The sequence below is a fragment of the Esox lucius genome, chromosome 4 (assembly GCF_011004845.1).
Source record: "Esox lucius isolate fEsoLuc1 chromosome 4, fEsoLuc1.pri, whole genome shotgun sequence".
NCBI classification, from domain to species: Eukaryota; Metazoa; Chordata; class Actinopteri; order Esociformes; family Esocidae; genus Esox; species Esox lucius.
Window position 1 is genome coordinate 4,901,863 of NC_047572.1, and position 25,344 is coordinate 4,927,206.

Below are 25,344 nucleotides of genomic sequence, written 5' to 3' on the forward strand. Positions count from 1 at the left end.
CTTCATACAGTTCATGGATGGGACCCATGCTCAGGGTTGTCTTCTATGATTGGTCCCTGGGGGATGACAATATACAAGTTATTGACTACTGCTTTAGCTGCTATTGCCCTATTGTTTGTTGGTGGTATATTTTTGTCTTGTTTAATCAAACTATGTGTTTCTAAATTTGCTACACAGGTAATGGTAAATGAGGAGTCAGACATTTCAGAGGTGTTTCCGTTCCCAAACTACTGGGATGATGATATCATAAAAAAATCATGTTGTGTAAGATTGTGTTTAAAGCTTAGTGAGTTGATGTTCCACGTTTAAGAATAAAACTGGTTAAAAGTTGAATGTAACCACTACATGACATTTCATGATATAGGGCGGATTGTCAGGGACATTTCTTTTACAATGTAGTCTTACTGATTAAACGACTGAGCCCCCACTTTTTAGATGAGAAAAGGAATGTTGGTTGTGCTGTGGGAAAGGAAGTATGAGGTGTTAAGGTAAATGTAAATCTTCAGCAGGACGGGGTTAGATGCAGATCAATGGGTTTTAGGACAGAATAGAGGAAGATACACAACAGTGGGCAGGATGGATAAGGAACATATGTTGTTTTATGGCACAATCATGCAGATTCTTACCCCCACCCATTTCTCTATAACTATTGAATGTACTTCCCAATGATGTAGAGACTATTCACTGTTACTTTGTATCCTGCGTACTCTCTCCTTGCAAGTATATTAAACTGTTTATTGTGCAATTGATTTGTCCTGTATTACCTACAATTTTCATAGAACTGTTTGAACTTTAGAAGATATCACTATGAACAGGGCCAAGCATTTCAAATGTTGTACTATCCGCTGAATAGGCAGCAAAGTATTGTTTAGATCAACGTAGTCTTCGCCATTCCTGGCAATAAAGTCCAGAGGGACTCCGTCTGATATTGCTGATAGGGTGGGTATTTCAATGTATGTATTTTTGTCAATAGATGTTTGTGTAAAGGGAACTGTGAATAAATCCAACTCTGTTTTTATACATTCACCAGACATACAGTATAGGAGTGCCATCTTTCTAAAATATATTCTTAATCAACTTTGCGGTGTTCCCTTTGAGTGTTCTAAGAGCTGTATGCCTTCTTTTAACCGTGGCTCTTGTTTTTGTGTCATTCTTGCGTTTTTTACTCTTTGGCAGGCTCCTCCTACCAGGTGGTCTCTTTCTAACACAACATCTTGATAATCAATTATATCTGTGTAGATATGAGTGTTGAACCCTGCTATAATATCTGTGGGGAATGATCCGTACCATGGGGCGTACCACCGCCTGGTTTTAAGCCTAATATCTGTTCCAGTTTTGCACTAAATTTCAAACTAAAATGTGCCTTTTAGAAACATTCTTTTTTTAAATTAATCAAACCCCGCCCATACACCATGTGGTTTTATATAAATGTTGATGTCTGCCACTAGTTTTCCTATGCCGTTGTATTAACCGGTGTTGAGTTCATATTTCCATGTTTTGTGGTGTTTCGAGTCATGTAGTTCAAATGCGTTTTCACCTCATGTTAAAGTTTTCCACGTATGATTTTCTGCCCTCTTCTATTTGCAGCCCTGGTTAGATGCCAACTGCATTTCATTGTACTGTACTGTACTGTTCAATGACAAAGTTGAATCTTATCTAAAGCATGCCCAGATGCTGTGCATACAGGAACATGGGGGCCAAACACACTACTGAGTCACATTATGGGTTGCGAAAGATGAAATTCAAATAAGTTGGAACAGCCTGTGATTTCAGTTGTTTACCTTGATTTTCCGTTGTGGGTTTGAATCCAGCCCTCAATCGGTTGGTGACTTTGGTTTCCACTGACTGTTGTTATGTCATTTTGTTCTCAACGAATTACAAAATGTACAGTAAAGATTTCGATCTTTAATATATTTCCTTCATTGAGACCCGATGTGTGATTTAAGTTTTCCCTTATTTTTTTCAGCAGTGTACAGCTGCCTTTTCCCCCCATAATTCAAATAAAAAAGTGACACCTTTCATAAATGCTAAATTCATTGAAACAAAAAAGGCTTGAAATGTTTCACTATGTTTAATCTTCATGAATCCGGCTTTACATGGAAATAAAAAATCCAGTATCACAAAATATTAGAATACAAAAATATTAGAATAAAATGTATACAGAAATGTAGACCTGAGAAGAGCTTTAACACCTGCAACGGTTTCCTAAGAATGTTAATTCATACACTCACTACTTGGTTGGGGCTTATTTTAGCTGGAATTACTGCATCAATGCGGCATGGCATGAAGGCAATAAGGCTGTTGCATTGCTGATGTGTTATGGAAGTACCTGGTTGCTTTGATAATGGCCTTCAGCTTGTCTGTGTTGTTGGGATTCTCTATGGGGTTAAGCTCAGGTGAGTTGGCTGGCCAATCAAACACATTAAAACCACGGGAAGCAAACTAGTTACCAGTCGTTTGGGCACTGTGTCCAGGCGCCAAGTCCTGGAAAAGGAAATAAGCATCCCCATAAAGCTTTTCAGCAGATGGAAGCATGAAGTGCTCTAAAGTCCTTCATTTCCAAATAAAATGCAAAATTTACTTTCATCTGAAAAGAGGAATTTGAATCTCTGAGAAATGGTCCACTTCTTTTTCTCCTTCGCCCAGGTTAGGCGCTTCTGATGTTGTCTCTGGTTCAGGAGTGGCTTGACTCTAGGAATGCAACACTTGTAGCCTGTCTCCTGGACACATCTGTGCATGGTGGCTCGATGCACTGTTTCGAGCCCCTTGAATCGGCTTTGCTTGACAATCCTCTCAAGGCTACGGTCATCCCTGTTGCTTGTGCACTTTTTCCTACCACACTTTTTCCTTCCAGTCAACTTTTCATGTATATGCTTTGATACATCACTCTGCGAACAGCCAGCCCTTTCAGCAATGATCTTCGGTGGCTTAACCTCCTTGTGGAGGGTGTCAATTAGTGTCTTCTGGACAACTGTCAAGTCAGCAGTCTTCCCCATGATTGTGGTTGTGTGTACTGAAGGCTCAGGGAGTAAATTAACTTCTTAGGTCGACATTTCTGTATTGTACATTTTTTATTCTAATATTTTGAGACACTGGATTTTGGATTTCCATGAGCTGTAAGCCATAATAATGAAGACTGAAACAAAAAAGGCTTGAAATGTTTCACTTCATGTGTAATGAATCTGAGATGCACCTGCATATAAAAATGGCAGGGAAAATCCACACAAATGTTATAGTGATATATTTACAATATTAAATTAACAGTATATATTGAAGGTACAGTACATGTGATTTTGAGTTGATTTCACCTTATTTTATGTAAACTGAGGATCAGTAATCCTAAATTATACAAATTAATCCAAAACCTAAAGTGACATTTAAAAAGCTAATTTAGCAAGATGTTTAAGCTGGAAAAAATACATTCAACAGAGTTTGACGGACCAAAATAACCATCAGCTTTCCCCTCCCACTTACACAAGCACAACATTAGATTGCTAAGGCACAGTACAATTCCATTGCATCAATTATTTGTAATAATTTGTGTAAGTCACATGATCGCTTATCTAAAGGAAGGCTTTGGGTAGAAGGGAGAAGGCATACCCATGCAAATGTGCTACTAAGATCAATACAAACAGAAATGCCTTTCACAAAACTCAGAACTTAATCATAGTTCACTCCAATGAAATGAATGACAATATACGCATAGTATGATCTAAAGTAAACTAATAACAATAACTGCATAGTGCAATAACATATTCACAGTAAAAATAATAAATTGACTGGAAAGCAACCGTTCCTAAATAATGTACTCATTAATATACTGTAAATATAGAAATGCTATAAACTAGAAATGTCATAATCTATCAATTTCTTGGATGTTTCATCCAGGTTTTCCCTAGAAATGATCATGTTTGCCATCTGCCTGATCGCTGCTCCTTTTGTCCTTCTGCATTATTGCACTAGTAAAGTCTAGACAACACAATTAATAAATCTTCATGCAAAAAAAGGCCTAAAAATTTGAGCCCAACCATTTTCAAATGAAAATCAGGAATTACAAAATCTACAGCTCTGGAAAAAATTAAGAGACCACTGCAAAATTATCAGTTTCTCTTGGTTTTACTATTCATAGGTATGTGTTTGTTTCATTCTATAAACTACTGACAACATTACACCCAAATTCCAAATATTTTCATTTAGAGTATTTTTTGGTATAAAATAACTGGTCAAAATAACAAAGAAAATGCATTGTTTTCAAACCTCAAGTAATGCAAAGAAAAATTCACATTCATTTTTCAACAACAAAATACTAATATTTTAATTTAGGAAGAGTTCAGAAATCAATATTTGGTGGAATAACCCAGATTTTTATTTCAAGTAGCTCTGCTTTGTTTGATGGCTTGTGACCATTCATCTTCCTCTTGATCAAATTCCAGAGGTTTTCAATGGGGTCAGGTCTGGAGATTGGGCTGGCCATGACAGGGTCTTGATCTGGTGGTCCTCCATCCACACCTTGATTGACTTGGCTGTGTGGCATGGAGCATTGTCCTGCTGGAAAAAACAATTCTCAGAGTTGGAGAACATTGTCACAGCAGAAAGAAGTAGGTTTTCTTCCAGGATAACCTTGTACTTGGCTTGATTAATGCGTCCTTCAAAGACAAATCTTCCCAATTCCAGCCTTGCTGAAGCATCCCCAGATCATCACGATCCTTCACCCATTTTCACAGTGGGTGCGAGACACATGTAGGCCTCTCCAGGTCTCTGTCTAACCATTAGACGACCAGGTTTTGGGCAAAGCTGGAAATTTGACTCATCAGAGAAGATGACCTTACTCCATTCCTCTAGGGGCCCAATCCTTATGGTCTTTTGCAAACTTCAGCCTGGCTCTACTTTGCTTCTGATCGATTAAGGGCTTTTTTCTAGCTTTGCACAACTTAAGCCCTACCCCTAGGAGCCTGTTTCAAACCATCCTCCCCATGCACTTCATCCCAGCTGCTGTTTGCCATTCTTTTTGTAGGTCACTTGATGTCATCCTACGGTTGTTGAGTGACATCTGAATGAGTTGAAGGTCATCATTTTGCCAGTCTGTAGCTTTGTTGTTGTCCCCTTCTTATGAACAGCCGTCTTTGAAACTTTCAGGATGGAAGCAACCTGATGCTCACTGTATCCCTCTGCCAGTAAAGCCAGAATTGAACCCTTCTTTTCCTCACTCATAGCTTCTCTTTTCAACTCTTTTGTCACACTGAATAGTTCTTTTTTTATTTGCATTATCTTTGAGGTACTACTTGCACTGTTTTTGCCATCCAGCTGGTCCTATTGCAAGAACATTTTGATGACCACAGCAGTGTTTTTTTATACTTTTCCTTATTAGATTTGGTTCAGGTAATCACCTAATCAGTACCTCATTAAGTAAAATGAGGTGTGCCTGTGTTGGAATTTAACAGACACTGGAATGGAATGGTTGCAATACACGTAGAGATGCTGATAAGAAAAATTTAGTGGTCTCTTAATTTTCTCCGGAGCTGTATATGAAATGTATCAAGACATTTGTCTGAACATGATTTGAGCTTAAACATTAATTGCATTTACCTTATAGTTCTCTATGCATCAACAATGTTGTGTTTCCCATGTACTGTTGATGCTCCTCAAAATCGGTCACTCGGATTGGAATAGGGATCGCCTGACGAAAGACTGTGAACTGGTTAAATGAAAAAAATTTATTGTTAGAAGACAACCAGAAACATCTAGGAGCCCTCAGAAAGAATGACTATGCATCAATACATTTTTAAGCAAAAATATGACTTGGGTTAGGTTAGGTTAAAACCATTTACAAACTAATGTATTGTTGATTAAAGCAGTTATAAAAACCTCAGGGAACTTGATCTTCATAGTAATTCTGTCCGCTGTTGCTGCCACAACTGTTGCAGAAACTTCCTGTTTGGCATTTCTGTCAGGTTTCTGGTGAAACCCAAGAAGGAAAGCAATCCCTGGAATGTACTTCTGAATGCTAAAGGAAAATAATGTATTCATTATTACTATTATATTTTGCTTTAATTATTATTCTTATTAAAAAAACAGGCCCCTGGCTACAATGATGTATGCAGCTGCACAGCTACAGTGACTTATGTCAAACGCTGACAGCACTAAGCGTTGTGTTTTTTCATTATTTTCATGATTATTTTTCAGATAAATTATCCATTTAGTTTTCTATTAAATATTGTTGGTTATAACAAGGTAAAAATACACTACTGTTCAAAAGTTTGGGGTCACTTAAAAATGTCCTTGTTTTTGAAAGAAAAGCATGTCCTTGTTTTTGTCCATTAAAATAACATAAAATGTATGAGAAATACAGTGTAGACATTGTTAATGTTGTTAATGACTATCATAGCTGGAAATGGCAGATTCTTTATGGAATATCTACATAGGTGTACAAAGGCCCATTATCAGCAAAAATAACTCACAATGTGTTTGCTAGACCAAGTATATAATTTTGAACGTATATAATTGATCATTAGAAAACCCTTTTGCAATTATGTTAGCATAGCTGAAAACTGTTTTGCTAATGAAAAAAAACTATAAAACTGACATTTATTTAGACTAGTTAAGTATCTGGAGCATCAGCAATTGTGGGTCCGATTATAGGCTCAAAATGTCCAGAAACAAATAACTTTCTTCTTAAACTCATTACTCTTACTCTGAGAAATAAGAAACTGAAGATTTCATACAATGCTGGGTACTACTTGAGTTGTTGTATTTTCAATGCATATCAGTTTGCCCAGCTGTTAAAATCCCCATTGCACTCAATGTGGGTCATATTCAATGTGTATATATACAGTGAAGTCCATAAGTATAAAGATATAACACAAGATTAGTTGGTATAGTCCTCTACTCCCAAAGAATAGATAAAATGACTAAAGATATATTTTTGTAACTAACAAATACCTTGCATTTTTTTGCAGGGTAGCATGTCTGAGAAAGGTTTTTGGATCCGAAATGGAGACTTTTATGCTATTATGAAATAGGGTCATGAGTATGTTTGTGTAAAAAACATATTTTTTTCATTGTGTATGTTGTATTGTACCATCTTGTGGCTCGTTTATGCTATGTTGGACTGTAACCACTTTCCCCAGTTAATGTCAATAAAAACCAAATGTAATCTATGTTTCTTTTTAGTTTGTGTTTGATTTGTTAACAAACTTTAAAGTGCAGGCTTCTGTTAAAAATGTGTAGATAAATGCACTTTTTCCCCTAGGCTCAGAGAACAGATTACAATAACAAAACATATGTGGGCACAGCAAATTCGATTAGATTATTCAATTGTCATCAGTATTGTAATATGCAAATTCCTCACAACCAAAAGAGCTGGCTGGCTCTTATTTTAATAAGCCCAATTAAACTCCTGGTTGCAAGTCCTGACTGCCTGAAGTCAATGACCCATTAACCTCAGCCCCAGGCTATTGCGCACAGCGCAGATGAGCCTGGTACTGCTTCTATTCAATGTTGGCCTAGTGGGAGGGACCTAATCTGTTTGTCATCATTTAATTTTAGAGGTTATTAACAATGCAAGATGTGGCTCATAAGGAAGCAGTACTAATAAAACAGACCAATAATCAAGTTGATACTGACTGACATTGACGACTAAATGTGAATGGCCACATCCCCATTTTTCATTAGTTTTACCTACGTATGATCATAAAATCAAAAGTATTCATGAATTACGTTGGTTGCATTAGGGTAGAAATATCATAATTGCAAACATAACTAAACGTTCCATATACGATGCTTGTGATGATTAGGTAACTTAATGTTAACTAAACTAACCATTGGACTACATTGTGAACATCATCCAGTGTTATTCCAGGCCCTGCAATCGGCTTCACCATTGACCGCTACCAACAAACATCTTGGACGATCTGAACATGCTGAATTAATATGCTGAATTCTCTACGGCTACCTTAATGTCCTGGCCATCGTCTCTGCCGGCAATTGCAGCACATATCCTTTTGTTCAGCAACATCTTACTTAGATCCTCCATGATTGTCATTAATGGACATAAGACATAAGTTAAAATTTTATTATCTGGCCATAGATGGTGTTAGTCACAGTATCAACTCAGTTTTTTTCTGAGAATTCTGTCGTTTTCAACAAGTGAAACAATCTCTTCTGGACTTAAATCGGGTAATTGACTTGGACAGTCAAGAACATTCCACCTTTTAGCCCCGAAAAAAGCTTGTGGTGAGCCATAATTGCCCAAAATATAACCTCTCCATCATATTACATAGATAAGCTGTAATGCCAGTCCCCTCCACCACAAACACACTTTCCCCTTGCCATCACTCTGTAAATGTTTGTCTCAGTCCACAAAAGATTTTTCCTGAACAGTTCTCTTGCCATTAGTTTTTTATGCTATTTTCTGTTTTTAACAATTTTTTTCGTACCTTGCAGTCCTTCCTATTTAAGTCTTCTGGAAAGGGTAGTGGCTGACATATTCATGCACACCTCCGATGAGCGTTCCTGATCAGACAGTTGTTTTTTCTCTTCATTATGGTGGACATTTTTTGGCCATCAACTTTCCAGGTCTTCCTTCTTAATGTATCAAACACTTGACTATGGCTGACCTAATGTTTTGGCTATATCTCTGATTGATTTGTTATGATTTATTGATACATCATGATACAAATATTGCAAACATCACACCTACTCAATACACGACAGTTGGTCCACTTAAATATACAGAATCTGTATAAAACATGCTATTAATTTCTAAATGGTTCTTAAGCATGAACATACCCTCAACTTAAAGATGACAGTCTGTATTTGAACCCCATTATCGCAGTATCATTTGAAATCCAAAGTGCTGTAGTATAGAACTAAGACAAAAGTACTTGTTTCACTGTCCAAATACTTACAGAGGACTGCGCTGTAATTAAATAGTTTTTAGTGTACTGAATGAGTCCTTGTCTCACCTTTGACCAACCTCTTTCATGTATGCAGGAACAGTATTCCAGTGCATCTTGGCCTTCACTGTGGGTTCAAACTCAGGCAGGTGTGTAGTGGAAGCTTTCACAGACATCTGATATGACTGACAATCAGATCCCCATCTTAGGTGTATCTAACATGTGAAACAGAGTACTTATGAAGCAACCATTTTGAATTACATATATTTTTTCTCCCATCCATAAGTAGGGGCATCTCACATCTCCACTGGCCTAGTATCTGCAGTGATTACCTTTAGTTCCCCCAGCTGGGTCTTATCCAAACTGGCACTTGTGCATAACGTCCAGTTGGCCTTCTCCCCAACCTGAGACACGAACAGCTGGCTGTTGTACATCTTCGTCACATGGTTGTAGTAAGCAGCTGCTTCGTAACCCTCTGGCCTATTGTTGCCACTTATGGCCAGAGCCTTCATGGTGAATGCTGGTTCACAGGTAGCATTAAAAGCCTGGGGAAGTGTACAAAAAGGAACAAAAGTAATTATACTGCTGTCACTGTTTTGTATACATAACTAGGTTTCAGATATGATTACAAGACAAAGTGTAACTGAAACAGTGTAACTAGCTAATTAAGGTTTTTGTGACAAAAATTTAGAGCTGGTGCCATGTGTTGCAGTCTAATTTCCCGAATCCTGACCATTTTCTAGACAAAGCTGACATGGAAATTATTAATATTGGAACATATTTACTTTAAATTGCAACCTTAACATTTTCCATGACATAATTCCTAAAGACAAGAGACTGATAGTCAGTAATTACCTTGACACATTGTCACATAAGTAAAAAATCTCTGCCAAGTTAAAAATCTTGGGATAATTATGGATTCTGATCAGAATTTCAATAGCCACATACAAATAATGACAAAATCAACCTATTATAACATTACAAAAATTGCTAGAATTAGAAGATTAATGTCAAGACAAGATCTGGAAAAACCTATCCACACTTATCTGCAGTAGGTTGGACTACTGTAATGGCCTGTTTTCAGGTCTCTCTACAAAAGTCCTCAGAAAATTGCAGCTCATTCAGAACGCTGCTCCATAAAAAAAAAAAGCTGATAACATTACACCAATTGTTAGATCTCTTCGCTAGCTCCCTGTATCTCATAGGTCGTTCTAACTTTTTTTTTAAGATACTGCTACTTATCTGTAAAACACTCAATGGTTCAGGGCCAAGTTACATCCCAGGCCTTCTAACACAGTATGACCCCTATAGACCCTTTAGGTCATCAGGGTCTGGTCTGCTAACCATTCCGAGAGTAAGGACAAAGGTTTGTGAGGCAGTGTTTAGTCATTATGCTAGGCAGAGTTGGAACAAATAGCCAGAAAATCTTAAACTTGCTCTAACATTGACCACTTCTATATCTAGGCTTAAAATCTATATGTATGCTTTGTCTTTCATGATAAATCTATTTCTAGTATGCATGATTTGTTATTTCTAATATAAAGCACTTTGAATCGTGTATGAAATGTGCTATGCAAATAAACTTACTTTGCCTAAATAAATAAGTACTTTTGAAAAGAGCACATAATATAGAATCCCTGCTTTATGTGAATTAATATTAACAATTTAGTCTTTTCCCTCCCTAATAGTACTGACTTAACTGCTAGCTATTATATTGTGGACAGTGTACTTATATTGACTGAGATACAATATGTATATTCAAATTGTGGTGTAATGCATCATCATGTTAGGTTTTTGAGAATGGACACAACAAATAACAAATGTTATTATATTTCTAAAACAATAACCTGCACTCCAGATCACCAAATCAGCTAGTAGATGGTATGGGCATACTTGTGTAGAACAAATCCATCTGTCAATATTGTCATAAGAGTATATACAATAAATTAATGTATTGTCACCCTTCAGAAAGCGAATGTAAAAAAATAAACAACACTAACGATTAGTCATATTTGTGGGCTCAAACATAAGAAACAGCTATATACTTTCATTTCAAACACAAACCATCTTAATGAATAGTATGATACAATGGGGAGAACAAGTATTTGATACACTACCGATTTTGCAGGTTTTCCTACTTACAAAGCATGTAGAGGTCTGTAATTTTTATCATAGGTACACTTCAACTGTGAGAGATGGAATCTAAAACAAAATCCTGAAAATCACATTCTATGATTTTTTTAAAATTAATTTGCATTTTATTGCATGACATAAGTATTTGATCACCGACCAACCAGTAAGAATTCCGGCTCTCACAGACCTGTTCGTTTTTCTTTAAGAAGCCCTCCTGTTCTCCACTCATTACCTGTAATTACTACACCTGTTTGAACTTGTTACCTGTATAAAAGACACCTGTCCACACACTCAATCAAACAGACTCCAACCTCTCCACTTTGGCCAATACCAGAGAGCTGTGTAAGGACATCAGGGATAAAATTGTAGACCTTTACAAGGCTGGGATGGGCTACAGGACAATAGGCAAGCAGCTTGATGAGAAGGCAACAACTGTTGGCGCAATTATTAGAAAATGGAAGAAGTTCAAGATGACAGTCAATCTCCCTCTGTCTGAGGCTCCATGCAAGATCTCACCTCGTGGGGCATCAATGATCACGAGGAAGGTGAGGTATCAGCCCAGAACTACAAGGCAGGACCTGGTCAATTACTTAAAGAGAGCTGGGACCACAGTCTCAAAGAAAACCATTAGTAACATACTACGCCGTCATGGATTAAAATCCTGCAGTGCACGCTAAATCCCCCTGCTCAAGAGTCCAATTGGAATAATTAATACATTTATCTGGGCTAAATCAAGAGTCTATTTTAATGTAGACTAGGTCAGAAGTATGACCAGATGGACAAGGACAGGGAAAGCAACGGGACCCTCAAACCTGGTACTCCGCAGGTGTGGACCAGGACCTCAAGTCCTCCTAAAGTTTAAAACGAAAATTCAGGAGTGGCTCCGTAAGAAGCATCTCAAGGTCCTGGACTGGCCTAGCCAGTCTCCAGACCTGGACCCAATAGAAAATCTTTGGAGGGAGCTGAAATTCCGTATTGCCCAGCGACAGCCCCGAAACCTGAAAGATCTGGAGAAGGTCTGAATGGAGGAGTGGGCCAAAATCCCTGCTGCAGTGTGTGCAAACCTGGTCAAGAACTACAGGAAACGTATGATCTCTGTAATTGCAAACAAAGGTTTCTGTACCAAATATTAAGTTCTGCTTGTCTGATGCATCAAATACTTATGTCATGCAATAAAATGCAAATTAATTACTTGGAATCTAAAACAAAAATCCTAAAAATCACATTGTATGATTTGTGATTTACAGTTGAAGAGTACCTATGATAAAAATACTTCTACATGCTTTGTAAGTGGGAAAACCTGCAAAATCGGCAGTGTATCAAATACTTGTTCTTCCCACTGTATGTTTCTGAAAGACATGGGTTTCAAAATGATTACCTCCCCTACAATCTATATTTCCTGATTCCTCCCCTGGAGTGGATGACAGCACTGTACCTCTTCCTGTAAAGTCTGACAAGTCTGGCACACACTTCTGGAGGGATCTTAGACGATTCCTTCATATAGCACATTTCAAAATCCTTGATAGTCTTACGTTTGTGCTTGTGAACTGCCCTCTTCAAGTAAGACCGCATGTTTTCAATGGGATTTGAGTCCAGAGACAGGGATGTAGTCCTGCAGCTATTTTCTTTGTTAATTTTGATGTGTGTTTGGGGTTATTGTCATATTGGAAGTTCTATCCACTGCCAAGTCTCAACCTGCTGGCAAGGCCACCAGGTTTTAGAATAAAATATGCTGGAACTCAGTGGAATTCATAAATCCATTGATCTTAAGAAGAGCCACTAGACCACTAGCAGAAAAACAACCCTGATATGAGGTCAGTTCTTTCGTTACACAATCTGCCATCCAATTAATATTCATTTTTTCTCTAGCTACAGTGATGAAAAGCAGTTCACACCATGAATATAACTTTCAGGGAACAAATACAATTTATTAAAGGTGACAATTTTAAGAAACACATGCACATTAGTGATGACATATCAGTAGTGTACATGACAAAAACACCAAAGATGCCAGGTAAGTGGTGGTGAAACAAAGACATCAGAACCACTCAAAAGGCATGCAGCGTTGCCCACATGGTTGCTATGCAAATCTCAGACAGACAAACCTACAAAGAACGCATGACCTTGCAACCATAAGCCAGGGTCAGGCCTCCATGAACAAGAGGGAAAGACATCATCCGGAAAGGACACCACAAGACACAAACAATTGGTCCAGATAATGCAAAGGCACACCTGAAAACAGACACTGCAGGCCAATGAATGCAAAGGGAGGAACAAAAGGGAAGGAGGACAAACTCCTGACTCAAAAGGCCCATGGCACCAGGAGTGCAGCTTGGAGTCACTGACTGTGGACATAGTGCAGAAGGGATGGACAAAAGGTTTTTGAAAGATAGAGCCACAAACAAGTCTACAAGATAAAATGATATCAGGCTTTATTCGACTGACAAAGGCTCAAACGGCCCCACAAAGTGTATCAAGTGCTTTTTGTTTTATAAAGAAAAGTGGGTCCCTCCCCAAAAACTCTTGCAGGAAAGCCAGCACATCTGCAATTGAGCTAGGGAGTGGCAACAAGTGTTGTCCTGGCAACAAGTGTCAAAGGCCTACCACATTTACACATAGAGGGAGCTCGTAGAGGGAATCATATGCAATGTTTCCACTGGTGCTTTACCCCAGCACTAGGGTCACAACAGTGATTTATGCTAATGTTGTCTCCGGACTTTCCTGTTTACACAATATATTTGTTAACATGGACTTAAGGAGGGGCTCAGAAGGGGAGGGAGGAGTAAACTATCAACACGATTTAGTTTTCCGTTTATGAAGAATAAAAGACGATATGCTTCTGGTAAAATAAAATAAACAATAACGCCATGCTGTTTGTTTACAATACGGCGTTTGAACTTGAGTAACTAATTTCTTCCTCAAACTCTTGCGGCCGGCTCCTTCTCCACCTACACTTGTAACACTCGTAACTGTAAGCCAGTGTATTCATTATTTCATTTGTGTTTTGTCAAAACTATCTACCTTCAATTGAAGGATTTGGGATAATTCTGAGGTAATTTCATGTTGTAATAGGGTTTTCAAGCAAAGTCTTGGTCTCAGCCCTCCGTTTTTATATTCAGTCAATGGTATCGTAACACATTCGGTCGTTCTAACTCGGTCCGTTCTGAGTCTTTGCTTCCCTGTACTGTTGCTTAATTTTCTTTTTTTTAATCAGGGATCGGTTTCTTAGATCGGATGAAAACTTCAAGGGATGCCTAAAGACCAAGCAAATGATACACATCGCCATTCGAATAGCACAACATGCTGCGTTTTCTATTGAGTTAATGGCATAGTACCACCTTTGGTTGTTCCAACTCTTTCCGTTCTGAGTCTTTGCTGCCCTGTACTATTGCTTTATTTTCTTTATTTTATCAGGGATCTGTTTGTTAGATTGGATGAAAACCATTATGAGAAGCCTAAAGCAAGCAATACAAATCGCCATTCGAATAGAAAATGCAGCGTTTTCACACCACGTCACGCGTCGATCCGCAAACCCCGCCCTAAAGTCCTAAAGTCTGGGGCTTGGCACCAAGTGAGGGCCGGGCTACTTGGCCATGTCCTAGTGGCCGACTGGCCTGTGTCAGTGGAAACAGAAAAAAGTCTGGACTTTAGGGTAAAACACCAGTGATTGGCACCAGTGGAAACGCAGCACTAGTGGCCTGAATTGCTGCTACAAAAATCAGGGGGAGGCCTCTGTCCAGGGGTTTAAACCTCTAAGGGGTAAGACCCTCCCTGGTCTCACCCTCAGAACCAAGGCAGCCGATCACTGGATAAGGACTGGTATGGGTGTTCAAGGCTCACCTGAAACTAATGTATACTTAGGAGCCATAAACATACATCTCATTGCCAGGCCTGGAGATGCCGAAATTGGCAAAGAGAGCCTTTACCAGTCTCCCAAATTTGCTGAAATACAGAGGAGAGAAGACCCCATTCTGTAGAAAACTTCTCCTCAGTCCCCCAGACATTACATACAATGGATAGAAAGTCTACACACCCCTGTTAAAATTCCAGGTTTTTGTGATGCAAAATAATGAGACAAAGATAAATAATGTCAGACCCTTTTCCACTTTTAATGTGACCTCTAGAGCAGTGATGTTTTGGGGCTGTCGCTGGGCAACACAGACTTTCAAATCCCTCCAAAGATTTTCTATGGGGTTGAGATCTGGTGACTGGCTAGGCCACTCCAGGACCTTGAAATGCTTCTTACGAAGCCACTCCTTCGTTGCCCGGGCGGTGTGTTTGGGATCATTGTCATGCTGAAAGACCCAGCCACGTTTCATCTTCAATGCCCTTGCTGATGGAAGGAGGTTTTCACTCAGAATCTCACGATACATGGCCCCATTCATTCTTTCCTTTACACAGATCAGTTGTCCTGGTCCCTTTGCAGAAAAACAGCCCCAAAGCATGATGTTTCCATCCCCATGCTTCACAGTAGGTATGGTGTTCTTTGGATGCAAATTTCTCCTCCAAACACGACAAGTTGAGTTTTTACCAAAAAGTTCTATTTTGGTTTCATCTGACCATATGACATTCTCCCAATCCTCTTCTGGACCATCCAAATGCTTTCTAGAAAACCTCAGATGGGCCTGGACATGTACTGGCTTAAGCAGGGGGACACGTCTGACACTGCAGGATTTGAGTCCCTGGCAGCGTAGTGTGTTACTAATGGTAGCCTTTGTTACTTTGGTCCCAGCTCTCTGCAGGTCATTCACTAGGTCCCCCCGTGTGGTTCTGGGATTTTTGCTCACCATTCTTGTGATCATTTTGACCCCACGGGGTGAGATCTTGCGTGGAGTGTGACTGTTTGAGGTTGTGGACAGGTGTCTTTTATACTAGTAACAAGTTCAAACAGGTGCCATTAATACAGGTAACGAGTGGAGGACAGAGGAGCTTCTTAAAGAAGTTGTTACAGGTCTGTGAGAGCCAAAAATCTTGCTTGTTTGTAGGTGACCAAATACTTATTTTACCGAGGAAGTTACCAATGAATTCATTAAAAATCCTACATGTGATGTACTGGATATTTTTTTCTCATTTTGTCTCTCATAAAATGACAGGCCTCTCATCTTTTTAAGTGGGAGAACTTGCACAATTGGTGGCTGACTAAATACTTATTTGTCCCACTGTATCCATCTTTTCTTACCAAGATAATGGAGCTGCTGAGTTTACAGTTCCAGAAGGGATGGTTTTCAATTGAAGTGCAGATGCACGTGCACACAACATTTCAAAGTTACCCATGATAAGAAAATATGATGTTCATCATGTCCATCACAAACAAGTTAAAAGATAGAGCACAATATTAGAGTAGTTTGGAACAACAAACATGTTCATGTTTTCTCCAAATAATCTGCTGGCAGGATCCTATGCTACCATGGGGTTACAACTACAGAATAAAACGTGTTGCCATGAAAAGCACTTTATGAATTGAATGAAACAACATTCTTGTATTGGTATTGGTTCAGAGCATTGGTTACTTTTCTCTCTGATCAGGCTACACTTCCTGCATACTTGCTGGCATGGTACTCATACCATAAGTACCTAAATAGATATGTAGTTTTATTACTGACCGCAGTATTTCTAATTTTGAGAATTCTCCACATTTACATCCTCTCATGTTCAATATTTTGAATAAATGAATCAGAGGGCAATAACCAGAGGGCAAGAGAAAATGTAAACATGGAGAATTCTCAAATTAGAAATATGGCGGTCAGTAATGAAACTACAAAGTCAAACATACAGTCAGCATGCAGGTTTTAAACAACTTGGCATCTTCAATGTCTTGTAACATGTCACCAATTTGAATGGCATTGCATAAGGTGTGGTACTTTTCACTATTATACAAAGCTTTACCCCCCCCCCCCAAGAAATTACTATATCATGGAATGCCAACAATTGCAATTGGATTCAGCTTCACTGCTGAACCCATAACAACAATCAAAATAACTGAAATGTACACTAGTCATTGGTGCAATTCAGTCATAGCTTTACCTCAAACGTAAAATCTACTTTGGGTTCAACATTTGCTCGATGAGATGTTCTACTGCTTGACAAACCAGAGGGACTCAAACGATCAGTTGCGTCCTGCAGACATGAAAACAGTCTAAATGGTCACACATTTCATTAGCTTATAAGAGCATGTGTACAGGTAATACAAGCATGTCACATTACCTTGGAAAACCTCTTCAGGGTGTCAAGCAGTTGGCGAACACTAACTGGGTACTTGGTTAGACCGGTGTTCAGCTCAATGTGAATCCCATCGACAGGTTTGTTTGACTGGGCTGAATGAAAGATATGGACTGAAATGAACATTTGTAACTTACCATTCCACACAATGTACAAGGAAAAGCATACTTTTTACATGTACACAGTCTACTGTTACCTGGTTGAATTCTACATGCAAAGTTGGTGTATCCCAAGAGGTAGTAAAGTGGGTATTCCTCAATGTAGTGTGATCGCTTTGCCTCAGACTCAACACAGAAAGTTGCCCCGTAGATGCTAGCTTCTGCACACACTTTTGCTTGTGGATTGTAAAAGTCAGTTTTTTCAATCTATGTGACAAAAATAGAGCATATTAGACATGCACCTATATTTTGTTACATTCCATGCAATCCATTTTCAATTGAAGGGTGATTTTACCTTTTGTCTAGAAGTCACATTTCTTTTGGCTGGCTCTAGATCCACTTCAGCCTCAGTAGATTCAGGCATCATTGGGGTCATTTTAGCCAGTGATGGCTCCTCAATATTCCTTGAGACTGCATATACATCAAACCTTTTGTAACAAAATGAAAAGTAGGATCTTAAAACATCCGCTTAAAGGATTTACTGTACATCATTCAGAACAATGTTGAATCATATTGTATGAATGTTTCACAAGTTAAACTTGAATTATAATGCACAATTAAATGCAGTTGTGTTTATGTCTCAAAGTATTTATGTCTCAATAGTATTGGGTTTTATCATGTTGAAAACTGTCCTCATTGTATGATCAGGCAGGCATTGATTCAGCTGTGATCTAAATACACTGCTAAAAAATATTAAGAGAACACAACTCACACATTGGGTCTCAATGAAGGAAATATATTAAAGATCACATTGTGTAATTCGAGTATTTAATGATGTATCAACGGTCAATGGATAAAACTCACACCGAAAAACTGAAATCTCAGGCTGTTCCAACTTTCATAATGGCAACTCATAATGCGAATCAGTAGTATGTATGACCCCCTGTATGCACTCCCAACAACGTCTAGGCATGCTCTTGATGAGATGGTGGATCAGGGCACCAGTGAGCCCCTGGACAGCCTGTGGCGCTATTTGGTGGCATTGGATACACTGATCCAACGCCACCAGAGGTTCTCAGTTGGATTCAGGTCTGGAGCCCATGAGGGACAATGCCTTCGTCATCCAGGAACTGCCTACCTTTTTGGGGGTTGTCTTACTGTTGCACTTTCATTTGCACCAAAACAGGTGACACTGATTTACAATCGCTTATGCTTCCTAACTGGACAGACTGATATCCCTGAGGTTTAATTGACTTGGTGCTATCCTGTGATGAGTATGTGCTCCCTGAACGTTCTGAGCATATACACTGCTCAAAACAAATTGTCTGCACATGCAGATAAAAACCTGAGATTCTTGTGGAATCTCAGGTTTTTTCGCTACAGTAGACTAAAGATCCAGGTGTAAGGAAATGTGACAGCATACTTGACTAAGAAGAGATCCATCTTCTTTTTGCAAGGAGGAAGGTCAAGTTCAAATGTATTTTGTTTGATGTTCATTTTCATGCTAAATTCCCATGGCATGGCAAGCACATTTTTACTCTTCATTTCCATGCCACACTGGAATATGTCAGTGTTTATCCCATGGAAGAGAAATTGGTCCTTTGCGTAACTGCAACAAAATGACACAGCACATTCCATTATATTAGCATTAAACAAAATGTTTGCCATTTTAAAGTAGGCTATGACATGGGAAACATCCTAGTAGTCTTCTTCTCATAATAGAGAAATAACATGTTCATGGTCATCCATTGAGTAAATACTTGCCATGGCCCGGAGTTGTTGAACTGTCAAAACCACGGTTTTGAGATCATCCTACTATGTGCATTGCTGCAATTATGGGTTTGATTCATTGCATAAGCACTCTCTCTACTCTTTTCATTCTCACTGTCCTGTACAATGAATGTAACATATTGCAAAAAGTGGGACTGTCCATGCTTCAAAAAATATTTTACCCAGCAAATCCATCAGTCACTAGTGTAACATCAGAGGTCAACAGTCGTCCCATGCGATTATTCAGTGGTGGGCTGATGGTGGCTGTAGCTACAGAACAGAAAATAAGCAGGTTTTAATTTTGACAAACAAAACTGGGTATTCAATGGGCATTCATATTCAATGCTTACCATTCATGGTAATCGTAATCACTGTGTGATAATATTTGCTGATTTCTAGTGGTAGACCTAGCGATGTGGCTTGAATGTAGCTGGTCTCAAACATTAAGTAGGCCTTGGTCCAGTGCCATGATGTCCCCTTCTGAAGATTTTCAATCATCTTCCAGACTGGGTGGTCTTTTTCTGATGAAGGACTGACAGCCTGCAAGAAGATAGTGGCAGAAGAGAAGACTATGTTTCAAGACAACAGGAAGTGTTTGTTGTATGTCAGAGAACATGCAAAGCTTGATTGACTTAAGAAATCTCACATTGATAATACTCTGAATGAAGTCCTTGTTCAAATCCGCAAAGAATAACTCTTGACCAAAGAGCCGCGCATATGCAGACAAAAGGGGCTTATCCGTGGGAAGTTTCAGTGAACCTTGCAGCTGAAAGATTATTTAATAGGGAGAAAAGTTGAGTTTGAAGGAATTATATGATTTAATCAATGAAAACAAGTTAAGCTACACATTTGAAATTCCAAATTAAATAATTTAAATCAAATTGTATTGTACATTATATTGTACATTGTAACGTCATAATGAAGTTATGGAATATAAAGGTATGGAATATAAAGTAAAGAATAGGAGACGAACATTTCAAATGTGAATGTAGGTGTAATGACTTAGCTTAAAAAATACTGCAATTAAAAAAAGAAATGTCCTTATGAAATCCTGCAACTGTATCATAAAAAATAATTTATGAACTCACTAATTTAACTAAGGCCTCAAAGTCTGTTGAAAGTCCTTTTCCAAACAGTTCCTTAATTCCCTCCGCACGAAAACCAAGCTGAATGACATAAACCAGAGGCACAAATATTTTTATTTCAGTTTTTGGAACAGAAGAAAATATACAAAACAATGAATATGAATATTACAGATTACCTCCACAAGCTGTAGTATTCTGCCAATAAAGTGTAATTTGCCTTTGGTTACTACTTCTGTTGGGATGTAATTTGCATCATTTTTTAGCATGAAGACCTCAGTGGCTGTGCCAATCAAGAAATCATCTGCATATTCAAGACAAACAGTAAGCGGTCATTGGAAATGCTTAACAATGTATACATTTTCGTTTCGTTCTTAAAGTACCCATGCCCATTAATGGTTATTGGAACATACCATTATACCAATCCAGGTGCAAAGCTTTGCTGTAGTAGTAACTGAGACGACTACATTTTGGTGCTAAGATTTTCATAGCAATATTGCAGGCTGTTGAGCTTTTAAAAAGGTAACAAAACAGAGTTTTACTATATAATAGTACAAACCTGAATCAGCAAAATTCATTCTAAAAAGAAATGTCATAGGCAGCTTACAGTAAGTGGTTGTCTGGAGTTCTGGATTTGGCAATGCTCTGGATGAGAGAGTAAGTGAAGCTAGCCACATGCATGTCAGCCTCATTCAATAGGAATGACGTCAGTGTTGACACCAAAGCCAAAGGTGGCTTAGTTTCAAACAGAATAATACAGGCCAGCATACGGATCTCTGTTGGAAGTTCCCTCTGAACAAACAAGCTTACTGTGATATCCTGGACCTGAAAATACACACAAGAAACACACATCATCTTATCATAGTGTATACTCTGTAAGGCAACTCTTACTCTTTTCTGCCAAGGAAATAGCCGCCGTAATCCAGCATAGCAGATGCTTAGAAAGCACCCTACACTAAACTGGCATGACAAATCAGACGAAGAGCTGGTAGGATAAATGAAACACTTCGCTCCATGACAGGATGAAACCTTTAGTGTGGACGAGGTCTCTACTCAAGAAGCACTTGTAACATCAGAATTTCCACAGTCAAGCGATGACATTTTTAGCAACTATATGAAATGCACTGTTTCAATAAAAAATAATTTAATCTCAGAAACATTTTCAGAAATAGACAAAATATTGCTGAATGTGAGCTAAGAGGGGCGGAACAAATTAAGGTTTTTGAATCTCTTTTAATGATCTACCTTATTGTACATGTACTCTGTGCTTTGATATTATTTTTTTAATATTAATATTACATCCGGTGTTGTTTTATACAGTACTGTCATTTGGGCATTAAGGGTTAATTTGCTTTCAAAATCATTATATGACATTAGAATGAATACAAATTCACATGAAAATACATAATACAAATGAACAATAAGATCTTGTGAGATGGTTAGAAGAAATTACATGAAGACATTAGTAAGCCCTTCCTGACTACATCCTGGGCCCACAGAGGGACACAGAAATCAGTGATAGGCCCCTCTTTTGCCTATAGAGCAACATGGGAAACTGCCCCTATCATCAGAAATGATCAAACCCTAAGTTCTTTGACCATGGCAGCTCCCACTACGTCCAGTCAAATGTCCTTGCAACCTAATGGTGGAACCATTGAAGTTAAGACAAAGTTACTTCTCAATTAAAGTAACTTCAGAAACCCTAAATTTTTAATGAGTATTTGAAATAAATCCATATTTCAAATACTCATTATAGCTACAGTACAAAAACATTATACTGTAGTTATCCTTCAGTGTGATAAAGGGCGGTAAAGCAATGACAGGGCTTCCAGTTAGGCTCCAGCACTAATTTACATTAAAAGACAAGATTTGTGTGCAACACACAGTGCACCCGAATAAAAGACAACCACCTAAAACAATCCCTTTAGTAATAACAAAGGTCTGAATATATTGATGCAGGTCTTCAGAATAGTGCAAATGTATACATTTCCATATGTATGCTTTATCCTGGCCATTGTGATGATGTCAGAAAAAAATATTTGCATGATCACAAAGAATGCACTGCTCAAGTCAAACAAAATGAATTAAGATTGCAAATAACTTTTTCAATTATAGAAACTCAGGTTTCAGTTTCCAGTATGGTTGGCCTGATCAGTGACAGTGACAAGTCAGCCTACAGGGAGGAGGTCAAGCACCTGGTGGCATGGTGCGCTGACAACAACCTGCCACATCCATGGTCGACGTCCGCGATCCCGTGGACAGTGCTCATTTGCATAAATATTTCGAAAAATAGATTCGCCATAATCGTCCGATTCCAATGGTATATTATTTGTAGCCACTTTCCTGAAGCGTTCCATGTATAATTGGGGTTTTCCGTGTATAATATGGGTTGTATAGTTGTATAGTTTGGGTTGCTATGAGAACCTTTCACCAGGCAACGACATTGCCAATGCATCTTAGAAAGGCTCATTTGTACACTACTATGAATATTACATGCGTGTACATCACAATATATGATGATTTGAACCATAATACATCGTTTGTATTATATATAAGATATAAAAATTAATATTTAGTCAAAATAGTATGGGGATGTTCTTGAGTTTTTGGGAAGAAGTTGGTAATTTTTCTGAGTTTGTAAAATATATAAGTCCAAACGTAACTAGCGATCTAGTGCTGCCATCTGCTGGCCGTATTGAGTCATTACATGCAAGAAGTGGGTTTTTTACATTCAATCTTATTTATTTCTTATTTCTTGTTTTATTTCTAGGTAGAATAACCACATTTTTTGGGGGTGCCTATATTTTTTACCTTCTATTATATAATTATTTCATTATTTTCAACCCAATTACAGTGTAATTTGATAGTAAAGGCATGAAAGTATGAGGAAATACCATTGACACAAAATCTCATAATGCTTTCAAAAAAAATCTTGATGCTGAATGGCAGAAATGTTTTCCGAAAACAATTTTTTTGCCTTTCAAACAGATGAGTTTTATAAATAGTGACCCAGAAGTCTGTTTTTATGTGTTTTTATTGTAGCCAGAGGGGTTGCTATTAAAAGGATACATCATAATAGGTTGTATCTGTTACAGAAATGAATCTAGGACCCAAAATGTCCCACTAGTGAAATCCGACCGAAAGCCCCATAGGCTACCAAGGGTTAAACGCAATGAAAACAAAGAAGCTCATTGTGGTTTAAAAGAAGTCTAAAGGCCGCAGTCACAGCCCTTCTCATCATGGCACTTGAGGTATTGAGATGGCACCTGTGCCCAGCTTCAAATTCCTGGGTGTGCACTTCTTTGTGGACCTCTCCTGGACCCTCAACACCTCAACCCTGGTCAATAAGGTGCAGCAGCACATGTACTTTTTGAGGAGGCTGAAGAAGGCTCTCGCCTCCCGCAATCTTTGTGAACTTTTCCGCTGCACAATCAAGAGCATTCTGACTAAGTGCGCCACAATGTGGTTTGGGTGGATGCTCCGTTGCCGACCAGGAGGCCCTGCAATGTATGGTGAAAACCACCCGGCACATCACTGGTGCCCAACTCCCAGCCATCATAGACTGCCAGCACAAGCAGTGTCTGGGTGCACATCATCAACAGGGACCCTTCAAATCCATGCCACAAACTGTTTGCCCTCATACCATAAGGCAGGTAGTACAGGTCTCTTCGTTCCCGCACTAGCAGACTCAGAAACCGGAAACAAGTAAGGAAGTTGCAGCCTGGTTTTATTGCCTGTAGCTTGGGGGAAGGTTTCTTTATTATTTATTGCCTATAGCTTGTTTGGGAAGGACCTTTTATTTAGAACTCTTTGAGAGCAGAGTTGTTCATCCTTGCCTGCATGTCACCAGATGCCAACCACTGAGGTGTGTGATTGATTTCTACAGTAAACCTCTGAGCTTTAACTCCCATCTCTGTCGTTTCTTGAATTCACACGGTTCAATTGTGTAAATAAGTGCAACATCTCACTTCATTCACGTTTAATCATGGCCTCTATACTGCAGAATTAGCAAAGAGCAAATGTACTGTTTCTTTGCTAAAATAGTAAAAATGGTATACATTACCCTGATCTGGATTCTTCTGAAACATTCAATATACATCAGAAATAAACATTCCTTTTGGCAATTGATGTATACAATACAATTTCCCATTTACCCATACAGATAATTATTTTGACACCAATCTCAATGTGACACAACACAGGTATTTAGCTTCTTGTTGCAAATGTGTGCACAATAAAACAATCCGAAATCCTACTACTATAACTGAATCAATTATTATTAATAGTATAAATCTACTTACAGTGTGGGGGTCTCTGAAGGCCAGATGTCTCAGAGACTGCACGGCTGCACTTAGCACACGTGTTGAGATGTTCACAGGGGAAGCAGATACTCCAGGGAGGAAGCGAATTATGGTTTTAATGCTGGAGGGGTGGCCTGCATTCCCAATGGCTTTCAGGGCTAGTACCATGTCCAAGTCATTGTTTCTCTTCAGACCATCATTAACCAGGTCCAACAGGGGCTGTTTAAGGTGGACATGGCACATTATAATTCTGTAGTCTAATGTCAAGACAGAAAGTCTATAACATAATCAGCTAATTACCTGAACAACCGCCACTGGGCAAGGCTGAATATACTCATATGAACAGTATTTGTAGACCAGTGATCCATAGGACAGCACCACAGTATTCCACAGCAATGGGTGTGACTTACTGAACGGCATGGACAGCAACTCCTTTAGAGAGGATTAATAGATTATGAATCTCTGTAAACAACATAGCATAAACCTTTTTGTTACCTTTGGGGACATTATTTACAAAATTACTACAATGTACTCTCTACCTTTCAACTGTACAGGAATAATAATTACATATACAATGACTCACATTGGCCAGCTCCATCACGTCGATCTCTGCTGTTACATGATTAAATGCAATCAGAATACTTTGTCCAGCTTCATTGGCTGATACATCACCAGCTTTAAATCTGTTTTTTATGAATTTGAGGACTCTTGCATCTGCAACTTCAACAACCGTGTCCAAAAACCACCGTCTGACAAGGAAGGACATTAAAATCAGAAATTACATTGTGTCAGATTTTGGCAACCATTTAAAAAAAACAAAATATTGAAATCAATAATAACAAAAAAA

General features: G+C 38.6%; 1 protein-coding gene across 1 annotated transcript in view; it reads right to left on the reverse strand.

Annotated features, from left to right (window-relative positions):
* Positions 1-3,317: 3,317 nt before the first annotated feature.
* The window catches only part of vtg3 (vitellogenin 3, phosvitinless), a 30,908-nt gene continuing 8,881 nt past the window's right edge, over positions 3,318-25,344 (reverse strand). The window contains exons 9-28 of the mRNA XM_010906020.3: positions 25,081-25,246; positions 24,798-24,929; positions 24,498-24,716; positions 20,804-21,021; positions 20,610-20,707; positions 20,376-20,500; positions 20,203-20,280; positions 19,761-19,880; positions 19,465-19,654; positions 19,297-19,384; positions 18,768-18,953; positions 17,700-17,832; positions 17,443-17,611; positions 17,232-17,341; positions 17,052-17,144; positions 9,227-9,439; positions 8,964-9,109; positions 5,866-6,004; positions 5,587-5,695; positions 3,318-3,969 (exon numbers count right to left, since the gene is read on the reverse strand). Coding sequence (XP_010904322.2) covers positions 5,588-5,695; positions 5,866-6,004; positions 8,964-9,109; positions 9,227-9,439; positions 17,052-17,144; positions 17,232-17,341; positions 17,443-17,611; positions 17,700-17,832; positions 18,768-18,953; positions 19,297-19,384; positions 19,465-19,654; positions 19,761-19,880; positions 20,203-20,280; positions 20,376-20,500; positions 20,610-20,707; positions 20,804-21,021; positions 24,498-24,716; positions 24,798-24,929; positions 25,081-25,246 — 2,731 coding nt within the window. The 3' untranslated portion in view covers positions 3,318-3,969; position 5,587. The remainder of the gene's footprint in view (positions 3,970-5,586; positions 5,696-5,865; positions 6,005-8,963; positions 9,110-9,226; positions 9,440-17,051; positions 17,145-17,231; positions 17,342-17,442; positions 17,612-17,699; positions 17,833-18,767; positions 18,954-19,296; positions 19,385-19,464; positions 19,655-19,760; positions 19,881-20,202; positions 20,281-20,375; positions 20,501-20,609; positions 20,708-20,803; positions 21,022-24,497; positions 24,717-24,797; positions 24,930-25,080; positions 25,247-25,344) is intronic.